Genomic DNA, 22,026 nt, shown 5'->3' with positions numbered 1-22,026 from the left:
TAAATTTAAAAATAATTTTTCTGGTCCCGCAAATTGAAAAGTGATTTTTTTAGTCGCTTGAATTTAAGTGATTTTCTGGTCATCTAATTTTGAAATAAATAATAATGGTCCACAAAATTGCCTGATAGTTTTAGAAATACAATTTATGACATTTTCAAACTCCCAAAATTTTGGTTATCTAGTAATATTTTAAGATGTTTATTTAAGCAATTTTAAACCCCCTAAGTTAAGTAAAGCAAATCAAACACTATGTTTCCACATTCTAGTTACAAGTTATCATGCCTAAGTTCCAAAACAAGAAAAACCGTCATCATGACAACATGATGAGGAGCAGGGGAGGGAGAGAAAAATAGCATGAGAAGGAGACTTGAAAAGAGAGTGGGCAAGAGAAAAAGCAAGTTGGAGAAAGAGAGACATGCATGGAGAAGATGAGATGGAACCTCGTGGTTGTGGTAGTAGCCACCTAACTTCAAAGTGAACATGATAAGGAGAAGAAAGAGAGCAAAAAAAACTTGGGGGTGGAATTGGAGGAGAAATGAAAGTGACAAACGAGGAGGCTATTTAATGGAGTTTATTGAAGTAAGAATAGTGGTGAGGAGGTTGATAGCAAATAAGGAAGAGATTTTGAAGACTGAGAAATTGAATCGGGTATTGGAAGTGAGAGTAAGTTTCTATCATTTCTTTGTATTTTGCTTAATTGGATTTTTTGGGTTGAAAATCTCTCCAAAATGTATTTTAAAACATTGCATGCTAATCTAGATTTCAGGAGTTTACAACTGTCATAAATCGCATTTCTAAAACTGTTAGCCACATCAGTAGATTTTTCAACATTATAATATCATAAATAATATTTTTGCATGCTTAGCACTCACCGAGACCCTGTCTAATTAGTTTAATGTTTATGTTCCAGAATAAATAGGTTTGATGGATGAAGACAAAAGGCCCAGCGGATATTATGTTTTGTATATTCTTTTAGTATATATGGTCCCCACATGGGAACTACCTTTTTATGTATATGATGTAATTACCTGGGAATAATGTAGACCATTTTAACATTGATACTCTAGAATAATAATATCGTATATGTTTACATTATTCATTTTGATAACTAGAATGTACGTCTAAGAATAATATCTTCTAGGATGTTACAACGCAAAAGATGTTTGATAACCACTTATCATTGTTTGGAATAATTTAATTTAATTTCAATTCAAAAATATATATAATAAAATAAGTAGAATAAGAGGAAGTAAGAAATTATGTTAGAAAATAACTTTCATTCCCATGTGTAATATATACTTCTAGGAATAAACAACACATGAGAATAACTTTTTATAACTTATATTAAACATGAGAATGTTACGTTACCAAGTTCATATTCCTGAAAATAATTTAATATGGCTTGAGACAAACATACTTCAAGTTTTACAAGCCCAACAATAATGGTTATAATTAGTGAATAGCTTGAATACACACACAAATGTGCACCCATACACTAATATAAAAAAAATAGATACATACCATTATTTGTATGAAAGCACTTTAATTGTATAGTCTTTTTATGATAATTTTTTATCAAAAAAATATTTTTATTTTCCACACACACATTTCATAGAATGATTAAAATTAGATAAATACTAATATTTATATGATAGCACTTATGTATAATTTTTCTAATGATAAATTCTTATAAAAAAATAGTTGGGGATAACCATGATTTCCTAAAAAGAAAAAAGAAAAAAAGTGGGTAATAGAAAATAACAGTTGTTTGTCTGCACATGGACTGCATAATCAGAGGTAAAAAAAAACAACATGAGAAAATGCCCAAGGACAATTTCCATGCATGATGGAAGCATGCACCCATAACTGCCAAACAAGGGTAGTTATAAAAAAAATGGTTGTAGTACTCATAAAATGATTCATGCTTGTAGCTGTTTAGAAAACATTATAATTAGCAACAAAAAAAAAACCATGATGTAAAATAGGTTCTCAACCAAATCAATTAAATTTGTCTTTTTCAATCATTTATCTTTTATTTATTGCTCTATTTACAACTTTTTTTTTATTTCTTTTATTTACTGCAATTTCATGAGTAATAAGGTAGCATAGAAATTTCATTTTAAAAACTCCTTGAAAGCTCTTTCAAAGTGGACTAGCTAGGAACAAAATTAAGAAATAGAATCCATTCCTTGAGTTGGTCGCTTAAAGAAAATCAACTCGTTAACCATTTTCCAAAGCTAATCAATATCAATTTTCACACCAACAAACTCTTAAAAACTATTTTCTTAATGTAATTATTTGGTTTGACTCAAATTAGTAAATAAAAAACTCAAAGTGGCTTTCAAATAGTGTTTTTTAAACAAAACAAATATCATATTGATTACTCTCACTTTCTAAATTTAAAATTGTACCTACACAAGGATAGACAAGTAACTTTTCTCCTTGCTTCTTCTTCAAGGTCTTCTCTCTTTACCAAGTGTTCGATAGTTCAAAATGATGAGGTATATGTAAAAGGTACTTCAATGCTCAAATAAAATATCGATCAAGAGTAATAAATTAGAATATTAAATGAGAATGAACAGTGTCATCTCACCTCAATATTCTCATTCCCATAATTATTTATACATACATTAGCGGGTTTTGAATTTATGGACCCTTATACATTGGTACCTATTAGCTAATACATAATTGTATGAAATGTTATAAAATTCAAATAATATACATATAAAACACATAACATTTGTATAAATATTATGATTTTGATTTGATTTGGGTCAATTTCAAAAGTATAAACCACAAATCAAACTAAACTGATGAATCTGATCACAAAATACCCACGCGAATTCAAAAATTGTCAGCTTAATTTGATTTTTTTTATTTATTGTTGAGCAAATTTTAATTTTTATTTTAGATTGGTTCGAATTTAAACAGCTAAGTACTAAAAATTATAGTCTAGTAACTTATTTTCTAAAAAATACATTGAGAAGATAAAATATGAAGATTTAGTGTTTATCCAAAATTAAAATGTTTGTTTAATAATTCATAGTCCATTATTTAATTTTCTATACATATTTAAGAGATATATCGACATGCGACACACAGACACGGACTAGTAATCTTAATTAATAATATTGAATCAGATGTGCTATTATTCTGAAATAAATATTAATTGTGTATTATCTATTTTAACTTAAAAAAATATATTACTTCTAGTCAATTAACTTATTCAAACCAATCAAGTAGCCCATAACCTAGTTAAGACTTCTAGAAGATATATCTTTAAAACTATTATGAATGACATTGAATAAGTTTTCTTTCCTAAAAAAAAAGAACTTATTCAAGAAGTTGTGTTAAAAAATAATAGCCATGGGAATATTCGGAACGGATAACTATGACCGCGTATTGGCAATTTGTGTCTACATAATAAGCCCTTTGATGAGGTAGTGTCGTGGGACACTAAAAATATTTATTTAGGAGAATTTTGTTTATCATAAACAAGTATTTTCTCCTACACTATTTTAATTTAACTAAAAATAAATTTATAACAAGTAAATAAAATAAATTAAGAAATTAAAATTAAAAAAGTATTAATTAAAAATGAAATTTTTTAAAATCAATTATGTTTTAATAGAACATTTAACTAAAGAACACTAATACTTATCAAAATTGTTTATATATATTCATCAGATTGTTTTTTGTTTCCTTTATAAATACTGGTCGAAGTGTGTCTCTAAATTTTTTAAATAATAAATATAAAAACACAGAAGTTAAATACAATTAATAAAAAAGTGATAGAATAAAAAAACTAAAAATATAAATGTAGTGGGAAGGTATTATAGTTTAGAAGAAAATTTTGAAAATTTAAAAAGTGATTTAAGGATAAAATTATTCAATAAAATGTCACCAAATGAGAATATTCTCTTTATTATTAGTAATTACAGATTAAATAAAAAACATTATAACCTATCATTAATGTTTTTATTTTCTTTTATAAGAAAGAGAATTACGGTATGCAAATATCAAACCTGACAGTATAATAGCCAATAGGAGCTAGTTGTCAATGGAAATAACGATTAACTTGTGTACTGATGTGTATTTTATATTTGGTGAATACGGCATCCACGTCGTATCATTTGTAGATAGATAATTTATTTGTATTTGATTCCAGTTAATTTTACGCACCCACACACGTTCCCGTCAGGAACCATGACAAATATTCATATAGAATATAGAAATTAATATATGGTGGGTATTTTATCACTTATAAGTTATAACTAAGATTTTCAATTCATTTAAAAAATAATAAAGTTGGATTATACTTTTTATCCGTCAATATTAATGGTTGATTTGTTAAAATATTAATGAGAAAATTCAAACTTACAATCTCTATTCCTTCTTATCGTTAATTTTCATTTTATGTCAATCTTATAACTCTGAATAAAATTATCATATAATATACAAAAATTGGTCTATATGAATGTAATAATTTTTTTTCTCTAAAATGAATTGACTTAATCAATAAGAAAATAAAAATATTGAAAAATAAAAGGAGAATGTGATAAATATTTTTTTAAAAGATCACATGCATTTTTTTTACAGAAGATAATTTTATCTGAGCTGATAATACTGTTATAAATGAAAAAACTTATCTTTACATTAATTTTTGCGGTTACATATTTAGCGTTTAGATTCAGAAAGACTACTTAAACTGAGACAATACTTTATCAATTGATTTTCGCACTAGGTGATAGAGAGTAATAAATATAATAAAAAAAGAAAATAAAGTTAAATGAAAAAAAAAAAAAGTGAGTGTATAGTATATACATCAGTTAAAGTGGAATAACAGGCAACCCAATTCAATGCATGCTGGTCTGATACGGATAGTAAACCTAATTTTGGTTTGAATCTCTAAAATGAAATTCAAATCTTCTAAAAATTCAAATTTTTAGAACTTTTGACGAATTTTTACAGACTAAGCCACATTGAATCATAATCAGACCAGACTAAATTAACTCATATTTAATTTGGGTTCAAAATTTAAAGTTCAATGGAAAACCTGTAACCATTTCATTTTGTCACGTCTATACATCAGTAACCTGTAACCATTAAAAGATGCCCGAAAGTTTAAGAATCTAGGTTCCTGTTGAGTCAATGGGATTTTTTTTGTAAGTTTCGGAAACCTGCAGGTTTGTGCTGTCAATGTTTTTAGGCATTCACGAGGGAGTGATCAAATTGAAACTATTTTTTTTTTTTTTGAAAACCAAATTGTAACTGAGACAAAGATTAAAGCGGCTATGAATAATAAAAAAAAATGACATAGATTAAGCGGCTTTGATCTTATTTTTAACAAATATAAACTTAAAATATGCATTAAAATGTAAGTCGTTCAATTTTTATCTAACAATTATCACCGGCCACGTGAAAGTGTGGATTTAGTGACTATACTAAATCCTTTCCCTATGTTTTGTCTTCTTCATCAGACAATTTTTTATAAGCTTAAATGTCATTATAAAATGAAAAAAAAATATTTATTATATTATAAATAATTTTATATTATCATCCAATTATTAATTTATATGATAAATTTTCTTTATAATAATTATCTTAAAAATTATACAAATCATATATTTTTTCAATAATTGTCAACGTAAACATTTCTACACTAACAATAAATGATGATTAAAATTTTATAAAATTACATTGTAAAAGTAACATAAAATTAAATAATTAATAATTGAGTGTGCTGCTAGAATTTCTCTAATAATTATTATAATTAGTTATATATAAATGACAGTTCCTCGTCGAAAATGAGGACTCATACTTTTGGGTGTAAATTGCAATTGAGATAAAACACACTTCCTATGGGGTGGGTCACATTCCAATTCCATATCCCTCAGCACTACATCGTGTAGTACAATGCATGTCATGGTGTTGGCGGTTGTCCATCATGAGTGTCTATTTTTTACGTTTGTAATTCTCCTTCTGCTAGTCTTCTTTTCTTCCTTATCTCTATTTACCCAAAAAATAAACAAATTAAGTGAGATACTTCTCCTTTTGGGTTTCACTAATTTTGCATAACTTTTTATAATATTTTTATCCTTTTGTTAGGTGACTTGTCTTTTTCCCACTTTTTTAATGTTAATTATTAGGAGTGTAAGGAGTTTGGGTTGAGTTAAATTTTGTTTATTTTTTAACATAATTTAATTAAATTTAATTCGCTTAGATTAAATTGGGTTAATTTTTTTTTTCACCAACCTAATCCAACTTTAATTGGATTGGTTATCAGGTTGGGCTATTAATAAATTATCACCTATTTAAGTCTTAAAAAAAGTTAAAAAAATCTTCAAACTCAAACATAATAAGGATATTTTTTGATAGAATAATATGAATATTTTTAAAAATCAGCATTCATAAAATATTGTATTATTTATACTATAAACAAAAAGTAAATAAATCATAAATATATATTCACATTACTATTAATAAAATAATGCATTATCTTAATATAAACAGTGTATATTATATTAAGAATGAGGTGTGTTTAGTTTAAAAAATTTATATTAGTAATTTAAATGTATGTTGATTGGATTGAGTTTTAATTGGATTCAAAATTCTAAACTTATCATCTTAATCCAATTTTAATTAGATTTATTAAATTAAAATCAATCTAACTCATTAATTCAAGTCGACCCACAAAAATCTAATTGGATTCAGTTTAATTGAATGGTAGATTCCATACAATAACATAATATAACTAGAGGCTAGAGCACCTTTTAGGTTACATAATTCAAATGTTTTATATTTTTTTTAGCTGGTACATTAATTTACTCAGTCTTATCATGCACGGTTTGACCACATACCAGCTAATTCTATTAATTATTAGATAAAATTAGGAGAGGAAAACTTGGTTATAAAGAAGAGAAAATATATATATAAAAGTTTAATTGATAAACTAAAATTAAACAATGAATATACTTATAGGACTATGGATACAATTAAACCCTTAAAAAAATCATAAATAATGATAAAAGTACGAAACAAAATTTCATATGAATAATTGATTGGTTATTTAATTTGTCTCTAGCATTTACCCGAAACAAAATGTCATATGAATAATTGGTTGATTATTTAATTTGTCTCTAGCTCTTACTTACCCATAACCCCACACCCCTATCTTGATTGGTTAGTGCTGTAAGATTATACATCGGACCTCTTAACAAAATCTCATATGAATAATTGATTGATTATTTAATTTGTTTATAAGTCAGGAGCATGCACATTATTTTGCAATAATATTCCAAAAGTCGTAGATATGGCTGAAACTGACATCCAAGACTATCTCCAACTCTTCTTCCTCTGGTTACTCTCCATCATCGCCGTTAGAGCCATACTCACCAAACTCCGCCACAAGCCTCGCCGTCCACCGGGCCCACGGTCCCTCCCCATCATCGGCCACCTCCATCTCATCTCCGCCCTGCCTCACCAGTCTTTCCACGCGCTCTCCACGCGCTACGGCCCCGCCGTGCAAGTCTTCCTCGGCTCCGTCCCCGCCGTGGTCGTTTCGTGCCCGGAACTCGCGAAGGAGTTCCTGAAAACGCACGAGCCCAGCTTCTCGAACCGGTTCGTGAGTGCAGCGGTTCACCACCTGTCCTATGGGTCCAAGGGGTTCCTCTTCGCGCCCTACGGAAGCTACTGGAGGTTCTTGAAGAAGATTTGCATGTCGGAGCTTCTCGGTGGCCGCACCCTCGACCAGTTCCGGCACTTGAGGGAGCAAGAAACTTTGAGGTATGTAATGATTTTTTAATTTGCTTCATAGTGCATCCTTAATTATTCATACATACATCCGGGTACATTAAGTCGCACAGCAAAATGAAAGAAAATAATTAAAATATTAGATTGACTTGATAATATAAAGTGAGGGAAGGAAAAACCAATTAAAAGTGACTAGTCATGACATAAATTAGGCATTATTGGATAATTTGCATCATTAACATGGTTACTATTATAAAAAAAAAAAGTCATAATCTATGGTAGATATGAATCATATATATGATGGATACTCTTATATATACTCCACCAATATATATTATATCTAAATTTTTAAAAAATAATTATAAAATTTTAATTTGTTTTATTTCTTAGATTTTTTTTTTTGGCTTGATTAGGACATGAGTATTGTTTTCTATACGTAAAACACTACTTATGCTGTACAATATACTTCTTTATCATGAAACATGAATCTTAGAAAATATAAATGCTTGGATATAAAAGTACATCCCCATGCCAGGAACAATATTATAATAAATTTCAAAAAAATATTAACTAAATAGTCAAATTTAATTAAATGTTTCACTAGACTTTACTAACCTAATTACTCCACTAAAATCTACTAATATAATTGCTCCATTTTCTAACTAACAAGGTTTCTGCGCGTGTTGAGGGCGAAAGGGGAGGCGCATGAGGCCGTGGATGTTAGTGGGGAGTTGATGACTTTGACCAACAGTGTAATATCGAGGATGGTTTTGAGTCGAACATGTTGCGAGAGCGATGGTGACGTGGAGCACGTGAGGAAGATGGTGGCGGACACTGCTGAGCTGGCGGGGAAGTTCAACGTGGCGGATTTTGTGTGGTTGTGTAAGGGGTTGGATTTGCATGGGATAAAGAAGAGGCTTGTGGGTATTTTGGAGAGGTTTGATGGCATGATGGAGAGGGTGATAAGGGAGCATGAGGAGGAGAGGGAGAGAAGGAAGGAAAGAGGGGAAGGGGAGGAGATTAGGGATTTGCTAGATATTTTGTTGGAAATTCATCAAGATGAGAGCAGGGAGATCAAGTTATCTAGAGAGAATGTCAAGGCTTTCATCTTGGTAAGCAATTCTATTTTGACTTGAGTTATATTATACTCTATTTATAATTATGCAAGATATTTTTTTAACTTCGAAAATGATTTTTGGCCACTCAAAAAATTATTTAACACCTATAATGTAATAGAAAGAGGTTTTATTCCTTGTATTTTTCTATTCATCCCTTCAACGTGTTTTTGTCACCAATGAATGAAATTAGTCGAAGACTAAAATAATATATTTTAAAAAATTGGAGGACTAATTTTAATTTATTGGTTAAAATTAAATTAAATTAAGAAATGTTATCAACACAATTTATTATTGATTAAAATTTATTGAAATGTATAAATTTTTATGAGTCTCATCTTTTATTTAATGAATTTTTCTTGATTTTTTAATTTTTAATAAGTTTTAACTACTAAGAAAATGTGTGTTAAAAGGAATATATTAAAAAATGTGTGTTAAAAAGAGTATATTAGAAAATTTGTTACTAGCATTCAATTAAAATTGACAAAAATAAAGAGATTGAAAACACCTTATTTCCTATTTATGTTGTTCAACATGGACTTGCTTGTGTGCTTGTATTCTCTACCCATAAAGCTGTTGGGGGTATTGTTTTGGATGCTTTGCATCAGTTCGTATAAATTCATAGGTACATGCATGTGACTCTATAATATAATTTTTAATTTTTACTTTTCAATGTTTATCTTACCCAAATTATAATTATAAGTTTCTTAAGATCTAGAATTGTTCACACTAGACTTGGACTAGATATGTTATATATGCAAGCAAGACTTGTGTTTTTTCTATTGTATTTTATTCATTACAGCTGGATAATATTATTATCTACATACAATTAATTGATCTCTTTCTTTAACTCCATGAAACGTTTTGTTTGATTGCCCGTTGTCTCCCTTCCCTTCATTAACTTTCTCAATGGTGCACCAACATATATAATTATATTATAAAGATTATACAAGCTAGTGGGTCCCTTTCTCTCTGTATATAGACAAATTATTTTATGCCAGCAGCCATGACCGAGGCCGTAGGAAATGGAGGAGCACCCAATAACTTGTTTTTCTTAAAAGTAACCTAACTTGTACGGATTATTAATCTAATTTTAAAATGGGAAAATAAGTTGAAAAATGATACTTGTAAAATTATTTATTTGTATAACAAAATATACAACTAAAAAGTGAAAGAGATAAAAGGGAAAAAATTTGAATTTAAATTGTAACAAACGATAGGATTAAAGAAAGAGATACAGATAACATATGATATCATATAAATTATCACATAACTTGTTGTTGGATCTGTATCATATATCATATGTTAGACTATATAAAATGTTTCTACATTATTATTCAATCATAAATTATTTGTAATTTTTATCTAAAAATTTTAGTTAAGTTGATTGATTAGTATACTGATATTATTGTAAATCCTTTGATACAAGTTTAATTGTTATGAATAAAAAAATTAGTAATGTTATTTTAATTAATTTACACTATTATGCATGACCTAATAAACTCTTTAAAAACATGCATGGTATTATATACATGCAGGACATATATATGGCAGGAACCGACACATCAGCTATAACCATGGAGTGGGCCCTAGCAGAGTTAATCAACAACCATCATGTGATGGAGAAAGCAAGACAAGAGATAGATTCAGTGACAGGGAACCAAAGGCTAATACAAGAATCAGATCTTCCCAACCTTCCATACCTACAAGCCATAGTCAAAGAAACACTAAGGATTCACCCTACAGCGCCACTGCTAGGGAGAGAATCATCAGAAAGCTGCAATGTATGTGGTTATGACATTCCAGCAAAGTCCTTAGTGTTTGTTAATCTGTGGTCTATGGGAAGGGACCCCAAAATTTGGGAGGACCCTCTTGAGTTCAGGCCAGAGAGGTTTATGAACAATAATGAAGAAAAACAAATTGATGTGAGGGGACAGAATTTCCAACTATTGCCATTTGGGACTGGGAGAAGGTTGTGCCCTGGTGCATCACTTGCACTTCAGACTGTGCCTACTAACGTTGCTGCTATGATTCAATGCTTTGAATTTAGGGTTGATGGGACTGTTAGCATGGAAGAGAAACCAGCCATGACACTTCCTAGGGCACATCCTTTGATTTGTGTCCCTGTGCCACGCATGAACCTTCCCTTCTAGTGTATAGTTTGAGAAAATTAATGGTAGAATGCATTTAGTGTATAATAATATGTTCTCTATCTCATCACCAATAGTCCAATAAAGCAGCTTTCACTTTTTCTTTAGAAAAAGAAATTGAAGGTGATCATATTTTTAATTACAAAGATGAAAACTTATTGTTTGGGTTAATAAATAATGAAATGTCGTCTTGATTTTGATATAAAGAAAATAAGCATTTTCTTAATTAATTCTCTCTATATGCTCATCTTTGTATAGGAAAATAAAAAGTATGTTTAATTAATCTTTTTATATAGTTTTTTTATAGAATTTTTTTATATACTTCTTAATATATTTACACTAACTTTTCGCTTTAATCATATTCTTAGTCCTTATGTCTCCATTTTGTGATGGTTTTACAGTTTTAGAAAACTAAGAACATAGACTAAAATATATATAAATTAAAAACCGTAAAGTTTTCAGGTATAAGAACTAAAACAAAAAATGGTTGTGGTATAAGGACCAAAAGATTGATTAATTAGGTCTTCACTTAGTTTGGTCAACTGACTTTCAGATTATTAATTTGCCAATCTAACTCTAATTTATCTCTCCAAATGGTATTTCAAGGAGTCCAACAATAACATCCATATACTCCATTGGTTTTCAGGAATTCAAAGCTTCATCTCTTTTAATATATTGGAGTTTGTCCTTTCACTACAAGAAAAATGACACATGTCTACAGAAGTTACCGTAGGTAAAAGTCCAAAAATACTTATACCTACAATTGTTTGTCATAGGTTAAATTTAAAAATTTATACTTACTAATATTTGGTGTAGGTAAAACTCAAAATAATTTTTACTTACAAATGCCTAGTGTTGGTAAAATATCAAAAAACATATATACTTACGGTTACTTGGTGTTGGTAAAATCCTATAAAACTTATACCTACACTCCATTGATATACATGAAATTTAAAAAATTTCTACCTAAAAATAATAGTGTAGATAAAATCCCATAAAATAAATATATATTAAAATAATTATTTTAAGAAAGTTTACAGGAAACTCAATAACATATATTATTCTCATTATTTTTCTCATATTAAAATAATTCTCACTATTTTTCTCATATTAAAATAACTATTTTTAACATATTAAAATAATTATTTTCTCGCTACAAAATATTTGAGGTCACCAATAACCCAAAGCTGCTTAATTGAGGACACTACAACCATAACAAATTTCTAATGAGCATACAAAATTTTCTTCCACTCTTCAAAACCACGCGAATTCTAATCTGAACATCAACATTCCGTAGAACAAAAATGCTACTCCTTCCCGTGCTTTCTCTCTCTCCCTCCTTCCCCTCTCTCACTTCGAACCGTTATCTCCAATTTCAACCTCGTCGGAGCCGCCGCGTCGTCTGATGCGCTGCCGCGGAGTCTGGCGACGATGAGTTCACGACAAAGTCGGGGTACCTGTTCAAGCTGAGCGCGACGAAGGCAGATTCGCTGGGGGAATACCGGATACTGAAAATCGCGGCTGTATACTCGAGGAAGCCTCTGCTCGTGGCTCACCGCTTGGGAAATGCTTCGGTTTCCGCTACATCGATACTCTCTTGGACCGCTCCGAGTCAATGTTTCAGGTTTCATAACGCTCTGTTTGTTTCTATTTGTTTATTTATTTTGGCGAATTCAGGTTTGGAGGAAGTAGTTTCGTGTTATCAGAGTTAACAGTGTTGAAGATTTTGTAGGAAATGATTAGTTGTTATAATTAGAATTAGAATGGAGGATTGTGTAGGAACTGATTTGTTGTTGTGATTAAAATGGAGGATTTTCAAGGAAATGATTTGTTCTTATGATTAGAATGGAGGATTCTGAAGGTTCCAAAACCTCACACTTCCACTTAGGTGAAGCAGACATATCTCCATTAAAAAAAATAAGACTAATTGTTATTAAGACTATGGAAGCAAACAAATATTTTTCAATAAGACTATGGAAGCATACAAATATTTGTTATTTGTTCACACTTAATAGTCTTCACACTATTGATATGGAAGCAGGATTCCTTTTGGGATTTTTGTTCGCCCTTGACTATGAAATGGTAATGTAGATATCGAGCGTTTGATGAGTTAGAAGGGATTGAAGTGGCTTGGAATCAGGTTAAGGTGGCGAACCTATTGCATAACTTCGATGATCTGGAGCGACTTTATTCAGAGGTTCATTTGCTCAAGACTTTGAAGCATAAAAATATAATTAAGTTTTACAATTCATGGGTTGACACCAAGAATGAGAACATCAACTTCATTACTGAAATTTTCACCTCAGGAACATTGCGTCAGTAAGTCTCTTCTCTTTTGGCTTCTTGTTTGGTCTTATTTGCAACTTTTGTGAGCTTTGCTTTTAAGTTTGACTTTCTCTAAATTTAGATACCGGAAGAAACATAAGCATGTTGATTTGAGAGCTGTGAAGAAATGGTCCAGGCAGATTTTGGAAGGATTTTTATATCTTCACAGTCACAATCCGCTGGTTATTCATCGAGACCTTAAGTGTGATAACATTTTTGTTAATGGTAATCAAGGGGAGGTGAAAATTGGTGATTTAGGATTGGAAGCTATCCTTCAACAGGCCAATTCAGCTCACAGTGTCATAGGTAACGTTTGCCCTGAAATTACTACATTTATTACCCTTTTCTTATGTGGAGTACTATGGTAATCTTGTTACTGAAAGCGTTTGTAATTCTTATTATGAGCCTAGGTACCCCTGAGTTCATGGCCCCAGAACTTTATGAAGAGGAATACAATGAGCTTGTTGACATCTATGCTTTTGGCATGTGCTTGCTAGAGTTGGTAACCGTTGAGTACCCATATATTGAATGCACCAATGCTGCTCAAATATACAAGAAAGTGACATATGTAAGTCAAGTGCTCTGTTTTCAAAATGTTGGGGCTATTTTAGTTAACATGTTTTTATTTACAAGACTGTGATGTTTTTAATTAACATGTGATGCACACTGGTATTAGAATTAGTCATTCCATCTCAATGTAGATGGATATAATATTCAATGCACTGTGAAAGCTCTTTAATTTTTCTAGAGACTGTAATGTTTGTCAAACCTTTGGATAATAGTACAACAATTTACACTTCAACTTGATAAGAATATGAGATCATAAGACCACTTCTGCTGGTCCTTCTGTAAATAAGACGTAAAATCATGAAATTTCCATGATCTGAATGTTTTTGAACTACAACCTCATTGCTTGTTTTTATCAGTAGTCAAAAGTATTGGATGGCATAAAGACAAAAAAATTCCATGATCTGAATTGGTGTTTTTTCTTCTTCTCCAGTTGATGAACCCAAATTTTAATTGGCTTCTAGAGAATGAGAAATGCTAGCAATACATTCATCTAAACACAATCAAGGAATTGGTTGGAATTTATTGGAAATCAAAAAACTTTATGGTCTCACTTCTTACTTGTTGAGCCTTGCTCATGATATTGTAGTCTCCAATAAAGAGAGTGTGTTACAAAGAGTAGCATTGATAGTGCTCCTCTCCAGAGAATAATGGTTAATATATCTTCTTCAATAAAAATCATGTTGTGTTTTAGCTTTTCTTATGTATGAATTGCTAGAGATATGATCTAGAGTTTTTATTTTTAAGTGGACTTCAAAAGTGGTTAGATTACAGCCTTTAAGGGTTGTAAAACTTGTAGAAAAAGAATATCATTCTGGAAATTTTTTTAATTCAGACATTGAAAAATATTTGTCTACTTCCATAGTCTTATTGATATGTTGTTATTAAGAACAAATAGCAACTATTGATATGCTTCCATAGTCTTCACACTTCAACTTAGGTTTCAAAACCTGATTCTTTATCATGTTATTCCGTTATTATTAAGTGAATATACATATCTCCATTAGTTTAGTTTCCTTCATTACATTTGATATATATGATTCAGCCTAATTGCTAATGTAATACCGCTGTCTCGTGAAGTTAAAAGAATGGCTTCACAACTTAAGAATAGTAGATCAAACAGTAATGGTACAAGATGACGAAGAACCTGATGATGGAGTTGTGCCTTCACCATGAAGACAGTGTTAATAACAGGTATTTTAGTTTACATCATTATAAAATAGAAAACTGAATTTATATCATTATAAGATAGAAAACTGATATCTTTCAAAATCTTAAAGTTTATATCATAATATGTGCTTTTTTATTTTAATAAAAGAATGCAGTTATTATATCTCTAATATCAAGTTAGAGATTTATTATAATTTGTGTTTTTTTATTTTAGTAGCTAATTAGCTATAATTCTTTAGTATTTCTTCCTGAAAGGGCTTAAACAAACATACTCATTAATGATAGTATAATTTTTGCAATCCAACTTTGAATTTTACAGATAAAAAAATACAATGATGAGAAAAGATTTTTATATTATAATTAATTATGAATTGTCATATGATAAATTAAGTATCATCTTAAAATTTATAATTATACGTAACAATTAAATTCTTTCTTCAAAATAGTATATAGTACGAACAAAATCAGAAACAAATTGAATAATTAACAAGGTGCATGAGTGAAAGAAATCGACTTGATAAATGATGTAATGAAAAATAATAGAAAAAATAAGAAAGAAAAGAGAGTTGGAGTGAGACAGAAAAGAATATGAGTGTATATTTAATATTTTCCTAATAAATTTAAAGATAAATTTAAAGATGTCATGGTGGATCATCTGTGTAGAGCAGAACTTACCTTAATCTAACATATGATAATAGGTATGCTTTTTCGCATTATATATAGTCGCTACCTATGTTTTCTCTAGCAGCAATCTCTTTCTCAATTTATTGCTTTCCTTGATATATCACTATATAGCTCTTATTCTTTTTTATTTTATGTAATATATCTCTTCAAATGGAAGCCAAAGCAGATTACACCCAAGATGACACTGTTGATTTCCGTGGCCAGCCTGTAGTTTCATCTAAAACTGGCAAATGGAAGGCTTGCGCTTTTCTTGTTGGTGAGCACATATACTAATCGATTATATATTCTAGCCATATATATTATGATTAATATTTACTCACTGCTTAAGCTTTTCTTTTTTCTTACAAGATCTGCACTGTTTGATTTTAACTATCTCCAACCTTTGAAGGTTAATTTTTTAATTATCTGTAAAAAGAAGGAGAAACAATTTGTAGACCCTTAATTGCATTATGCTGATATATAGATTGTTATGCAAGCAACATATTTGATCTCCACTTAGTAGTATATTATTCCAAAATTATAAGTCTTTACACTGTTTCTGAATATATAGTTGTTAATGGTTATATATTTCTGTGGAGTCATATGATATACTAACTCTCAAGTTTGATTTGTTATATGGCATAACATAATTAATATTTCTACAGGCTATGAAGCATTTGAAAGGATGGCCTTCTATGGAGTGCCTTCGAACTTAGTGAATTAACTTACAACCCAACCTCATGAAGATATTGTTTCATCAGTGAGGAATGTGAATAACTGGTCAGAATCTGTGTGGATAATGCCAATTCTTGGGGCTTACGTAGCAGATTCTTATTTGGGTCGATTCTAGACTTTCACTCTCTCATCTCTCGTTTATGTCTTGGTAGGCTATAAGTTGTTATCTCTTTCAAACATAAAATCAAGAATCTATGCAATTAAATCATTTTGGAGGTAATTTTATGTTTGAATTAGCTTTATGTTTGAAGTCTTATGAATACAGGCTAGAGTCCAACAAATGAGCCACTCTATAAGCTTTGTCAAAAGTAATGTTGTACGTAAGTCCTATACCAAACATATGAATGGGTATGTAGCACGGAGCATAGCTAGAAGATTTATTATTATTATTATATGGTTTTTACCTACACTTGAAGATTATAGGTATAAATTAGAGACTTTTACCTACAGTTAGGAGATGTAAGTAGAAGTTAATGACTTTTACCTACACATTATACATAGTAGGTAAAACCTATAGTGGCAGACAATTAGTCGTCATTATACGCCCCCTCAAAGTTGACGGAAGAAATGTCTGTAGGACAAAGTCTATCATACATTTACCTACAGATTTTTTATTTATAGTGATAATTTTTGTCCGTAGGTATAGGTCATTTTTCTTGTAGACTCACACACCTTGCGTGTTGGGATGGTAAATCACATAAAATATTAATAGTCAAATCACAACACAAAGTCATGACTAGTCTTAAAGATATTAAACAACATTAAGTAATTAAACATAAATCAAACTAAAAGTCTAGAATGTCACAACAAAAGTATAAATCAATTATCATCTTCCATTTCAAAAAAAAATGTAGCGTTGGAAGAACTCCCCTTCACTTTTGCATCTTTGTCACCTTCCCCTCATCATCTACATCATATATTATATTTTTTTATTATAACTGAAATCCTAAACTAAAGTCCTTAAGCTTTTTTAACACTACTGCAAAAAAAAACATTTAAAGACGGTTATTAAAGACTTTTAACGACAGTTAACAACCGTCTTTATATTTAATGTTGTTGAAAGTTAAGACTTTTCACGACGGTTCTCACAAAACCATCGTAGAAAAATCAATTTTTCTAAGACGGTTCTTTTGTAAAGAACCGTCTTAGAAAGTATATATTCTAAAAAGAATCGTCTTACGAAAGAACTGTCTCAGAATATATACCTTCTAAGACGTTTCTTAGAAAGAACCGTCTTAAAATGTTTGATCCTGTAGAAAATGAATTATGTGGCTACACTTACTAGTGACACCAGTAATTCTGTGGTTACACCAACATTTCCTGTATACATGAATTTGAAAACAAGAAAAAAATATGATAATTTTCTCAAACTAAACAAAAAAATATGTTATATTATTCTAAGAAATTGAGGGAAAAAATTTTGTACCTGAACAGTAACAACCAAACTATCTGCAAGAAGGGACGATGTCAACCAAACCTGTAGGCATGTTTGAAATGCAGCCATGGGAATTGAACCTAGTCTTGCAACCAATGATGTTGCTAAGGTAACACAAAATGTCACTGCTATTACCCTTAGCATCAACAATCCTCCTGCAATAATTGATCAAATAATTGAAAACAAAAATGAACATAAGTAATCTAGCAAAGTTTACCATCAACTATGATTCACTAATGTAATATGTGAAAAAAATAAGTGAAATAAAAAATAAAAAATGGAGTCTATTTTGACATTTAAAATTAATAAAGCATTTAGCTAATATGATTTTGGAGTTAAATTTTATTTGTCTAATCCATATTTTATATTGGGCTAATTGAACAATAAGAGTCAACCCATCTTGAAACCTTTATATATATGTACGTATATGGTTAAATTATGTTTAACTGCTACATATTTGAGCTTATTGTGACTAACTTTTTCTCTTTCTTTCTTACAATACTTATAAACAATTTACAACCTTAACATGCTATATTTAACCACCTTACCATTTTTAAGAAATCGGAAAATCTGTAAATCCTTTTTGCTTGGAGGTAGGAGATGCACTTTTTTCATTAATATTAATAAGAGAGTGAATGTCATCATGTACCTACAAGGGTATGGTCGCAGTTTTGTTAGTAAGAACTCGGAAAATGATTAACGATTATTCTTCAAATATGTAACAAAGTAAGACTTACTAGGAGAGAACATGTGCAATGGTTGCACCTTTGATGCCTAACTTCAATGTGAAAATAAAAATTGGGTCCTATATGACATTCAATGTATATCTCGAAACTATATAATAAAACCAAAGAAACAAATAAACCAAGTTAATCAAATATATAATATTTTAAACTAATTTTTAATTAATTATTATAATCCAAACTCAAATTTCCTCAATAACATTAACAGTTTTCTCCCAATTAGTTATCTAATAAAAATAAATTTATTTATTTTTAACTATTTTAATCAGTACCCTCAATATTCTTTGATTAACACTCTATATAATAGAGTATTTTCAAATTATTATTAAAATAGTATTATATTAATTAAACTAACATTTAAGATTTATCAAAATTAAAAGTTTCAAATGCCTGGTTTTTTTAATGATTTTTATCATTAATTAATATTTTAAAATAATTTTAATTTTTTTATTTAATATGTATTTATAATGATACTTGGACATCTAAATATTTTAGACATTCAATTAACATGCTTTATATATGTTAATTAACCCTCTTTTTTTTTTATCACATCAAATATCTATTACATATATTATTTTCTTTTTTTTAGGTCAATTATATATATCACTTTCCTTTATCATTTCTTTCTCTTCTTAGAGATGTATATTAGCATAGAGGATGTTCATTTAACATTTTCTTATATTTATATATCATACGAGATTACTTTCTACTATTTCATCTCTAAAAAAAAGCTTGTTACCATACTCTCAATAAAGAAGAAACTTACTCGTTTGACACCCATAACACCTAACTGAGGTTTGGTTGCAAATATAAGAACTGCAGCTTGAATGAGACCAAGGATTATGCCAAAAAGTAGTGTTGTTGATGCTGAAGCAATAAGTCGCTTTTTTTTCCAACTTTGTCCTTACTCTAATTCAGTCATTGTCTCAATACTCAACACCCTCGTATTTCTCTTTTCCTATGTTGCCTCTCTTCTCATACACGCGCCAGATTTTGGGCCCGCTTGTATTTTTCTTTGAGTCCTTTTTTTTTATTGTGTATCCTATCACATAACATATATGAAATGAAAAATTAATATTTATAGGAAACAAAGCAACATTTTCCAAAGGATCATATTTATAGGAAACAAAACAACATTTCTCTTTTGAGTCCTTTTTTTTATTGTGTATTTTTCAACCTTGCAGCAGTTCCAACAATATCAAATAAAATACAATCTCTAACCATGTAAAAAAATCATATTTATAGCCACCTTCCTTCCAATAACAAAACTCAACTTGAACCTTATGTTAACGATTTAATTTCTTTTACACTAAAACAATCTATTGTAATTTTAAACTAATCCTCATTGGTGCCTCTAGATAAAATTTTAGAGCCACCTATCAGGCATGTGTCTAGAACTCTTATTTAACAGAAGTAGAATAATACTTTTTTGTCGTCGTTGTTATTATTCTTTGTGTGTGAGTACTCCACTAGCCATCATTCTATTTTAAAGTAGTAATTGTCTGCTTTTGTTTTGAAAATTGAATGCATTTTGCTCTTCATGAATAAATTTTGTGATGAGAAACCAAATAAAGTGAATTTGCTAATTAAACTATTTCTAGGAGCCAAAATAAAGTTTGAATTTTGAAGCTTAAAGGCAACAACACATCAATATGGGAATCACTTTATGGCAAGTATGAAATGGATTTTTCAAAGCAATGCTAAAACTTACTTCTATAGGCACTCAAATGAAGGGTCATAGTTACCAAACTCTCCGAATATCCTAGCGTAAAAAATTCTCCATGCCATATATTGCATACCTACATCCATATGAAACCACATACCTGCTAGTTATGAGGGGATTCGGTTCAATGCATTATTGCTGATTCCATTCAAAATCAACTTTAGCAGAACCAATCCCTAACTTTAGCAAAATATTTAGCAGAGAGGAATGCATAGTTGTCAAGATGAAGACAAAATGTTGTCTTGTTTTCTATTATTGTGGTTTCAGTGTATTGAATTTCTCATCCTAATTTTTCATATCACTCATTAACAAAACCAGATCATAGCTTACCTCAGTTTCTGAGCTTTAATGTACTTCTTGCCACTGAAAGCACCGTAGATATTAAGTGCTACCCTTGCGTCCCATCCAAATTCTGCAAAATGTATGTGAATGTGTGCACAGTATGAAACAAGTTGAGTCCTATAATAATTAGATCCACATATAGTAGTATGGAAAATCATTGTTCTACACTCTAGCTTTAGGTTGTGAGAAGCAAAAGGAGATGAGAGATAAAAGGGAAAAAAAAGTGAAAGATGTGATACGTAATGATATATACTAAAAAAAAGATATTAAGAAAATGTTGTGAAATTGTTCAATTACAAATATCATTGTTATATAAGTACGTATAGTTTTTTTTTTATTGTATAAGACTCAAACCCAAATATATTTGATGGATAAAAAATCTATATATTCATTACAGATAATGTTATTGAGTTCAAGGCTACTTCTCATCTTAAACAAATAATGCACTTCGACAATAAGTACTCCATGTTATTTATTTATACTTTTTAAAACAAAAATGACTCTTAGAAGTGGTACTAGCATACCTCGAAATTGCAAATGCAGTCACATGCAACATTCTATTTAGACTGTCATCCTGTGTATAAACAAAAATATCATGAATGTGAAAAATACAAGCTTTGAATATTATACTACATACAATCATAATCGTACTTTTATTTACAGCAGAAAACATTGTAATTTGATCGAATAGGCATTTATTGAAAAAAAAATAGATTCTCTAACACCAACCTATTTTGCAAGGCTGCATGCATGATCAGGAGAGTTAAGAATCTGATAGTAAAACATAGAGAAATTCAAAGCAAGACCCAGCCTGATAGGGTGAGTTGGAGGCAGCTCGGTGTTAGCAATGTCTTGCACACAACACAGTCAAATAAAAAACATCAAAACAAACAAGACGTAGAATCCACGCTTCAAAATCATAGCAAATCATTCGAACAAAATCTTCAATTTAGAAAGCCACAGATCAATTTCACTACACAAAACTAAAGAACGCACACACAAAAGCTACTCAATTATTCAAGATTCTCAATTTTAAACAAGTAACTTCCGGATTTCAATTTCCTTTTTTTTTTCCAATCATTGTTCTGACATAAAGAAAATCCCAACGCAGAACCACATGTTTTAGAACTGCAGATCAAACCAAGCAATACAAAATGGATTCTACCACTTTACTATTTTCCATTTTAAACAATCCATTTCCAAAAATTTGAACTTTCCTTCGCTTTAAAAAAAATTCATTGTCCCCATACAGATTCTATCTATTTCCTAACCCATAATTTGCCCATTTGCCCGGAATCACAAGTTT

The 22,026-nt window shown here is 29.9% G+C and overlaps 3 protein-coding genes and 1 long non-coding RNA gene across 4 annotated transcripts; 2 read left to right on the top strand and 2 right to left on the bottom strand.

Annotated features, from left to right (window-relative positions):
• The first annotated feature begins 7,251 nt into the window (after positions 1-7,251).
• On the top strand, positions 7,252-11,124 carry LOC100805931 (cytochrome P450 93A3-like). The gene is made up of 3 exons (XM_006588848.4): positions 7,252-7,785; positions 8,423-8,864; positions 10,406-11,124. Exons 1-3 carry the CDS (start codon positions 7,313-7,315, stop codon positions 11,018-11,020), a joined length of 1,530 nt encoding a protein of 509 aa, XP_006588911.1. The 5' UTR covers positions 7,252-7,312; the 3' UTR covers positions 11,021-11,124.
• A 1,299-nt stretch (positions 11,125-12,423) lies between these two features.
• LOC100805392 (probable serine/threonine-protein kinase WNK2) lies at positions 12,424-16,739 on the top strand (the record flags this gene model as incomplete). Its single annotated transcript, XM_014762802.3, has 7 exons — positions 12,424-12,641; positions 13,109-13,336; positions 13,425-13,648; positions 13,753-13,910; positions 14,990-15,103; positions 15,921-16,019; positions 16,408-16,739. Coding segments are annotated over 5 exons (924 nt in total), but the record flags the coding sequence as incomplete, so codon positions are not given.
• A 969-nt stretch (positions 16,740-17,708) lies between these two features.
• On the bottom strand, positions 17,709-18,734 carry LOC121172921 (protein DETOXIFICATION 43). Its single transcript, XM_041006082.1, has 3 exons — positions 18,461-18,734; positions 17,904-18,067; positions 17,709-17,797 (listed from the first exon to the last, which is right to left on the bottom strand). The coding sequence occupies exons 1-3, from the start codon at positions 18,555-18,557 to the stop codon at positions 17,783-17,785; spliced, it is 276 nt and encodes a 91-aa protein (XP_040862016.1). The 5' UTR covers positions 18,558-18,734; the 3' UTR covers positions 17,709-17,782.
• Positions 18,735-19,299: 565 nt separating this feature from the next.
• Positions 19,300-20,927, bottom strand: LOC121172920 (uncharacterized). Its single transcript, XR_005886819.1, has 3 exons — positions 20,709-20,927; positions 20,367-20,454; positions 19,300-19,697 (listed from the first exon to the last, which is right to left on the bottom strand). It is a non-coding gene; the product is annotated as an uncharacterized lncRNA (long non-coding RNA).
• Between the last annotated feature and the right edge of the window lie 1,099 nt (positions 20,928-22,026).

This window comes from Glycine max, chromosome 10, assembly GCF_000004515.6.
Source record: "Glycine max cultivar Williams 82 chromosome 10, Glycine_max_v4.0, whole genome shotgun sequence".
Taxonomy (NCBI): Eukaryota; Viridiplantae; Streptophyta; class Magnoliopsida; order Fabales; family Fabaceae; genus Glycine; species Glycine max.
This window is presented reverse-complemented; position numbering and strand designations above follow the sequence as displayed.

What these genes read in the sequence shown, in the direction of transcription:
- LOC100805931 (XM_006588848.4), top strand. Translation starts at nt 7,313, where the DNA reads ATGGCTGAAACTGACATCCAAGACTATCTCCAACTCTTCTTCCTCTGG. An exon ending in AGGGAGCAAGAAACTTTGAG is followed by an intron (nt 7,786 to 8,422) that starts GTATGTAATGAT and finishes CTAACTAACAAG; the next exon opens with GTTTCTGCGCGTGTTGAGGG. An exon ending in ATGTCAAGGCTTTCATCTTG is followed by an intron (nt 8,865 to 10,405) that starts GTAAGCAATTCT and finishes ATATACATGCAG; the next exon opens with GACATATATATGGCAGGAAC.
- LOC121172921 (XM_041006082.1), bottom strand. Translation starts at nt 18,557, where the DNA reads ATGATGACATTCACTCTCTTATTAATATTAATGAAAAAAGTGCATCTC. An exon ending in TTTCCGATTTCTTAAAAATG is followed by an intron (nt 18,068 to 18,460) that starts GTAAGGTGGTTA and finishes CAATTATTGCAG; the next exon opens with GAGGATTGTTGATGCTAAGG.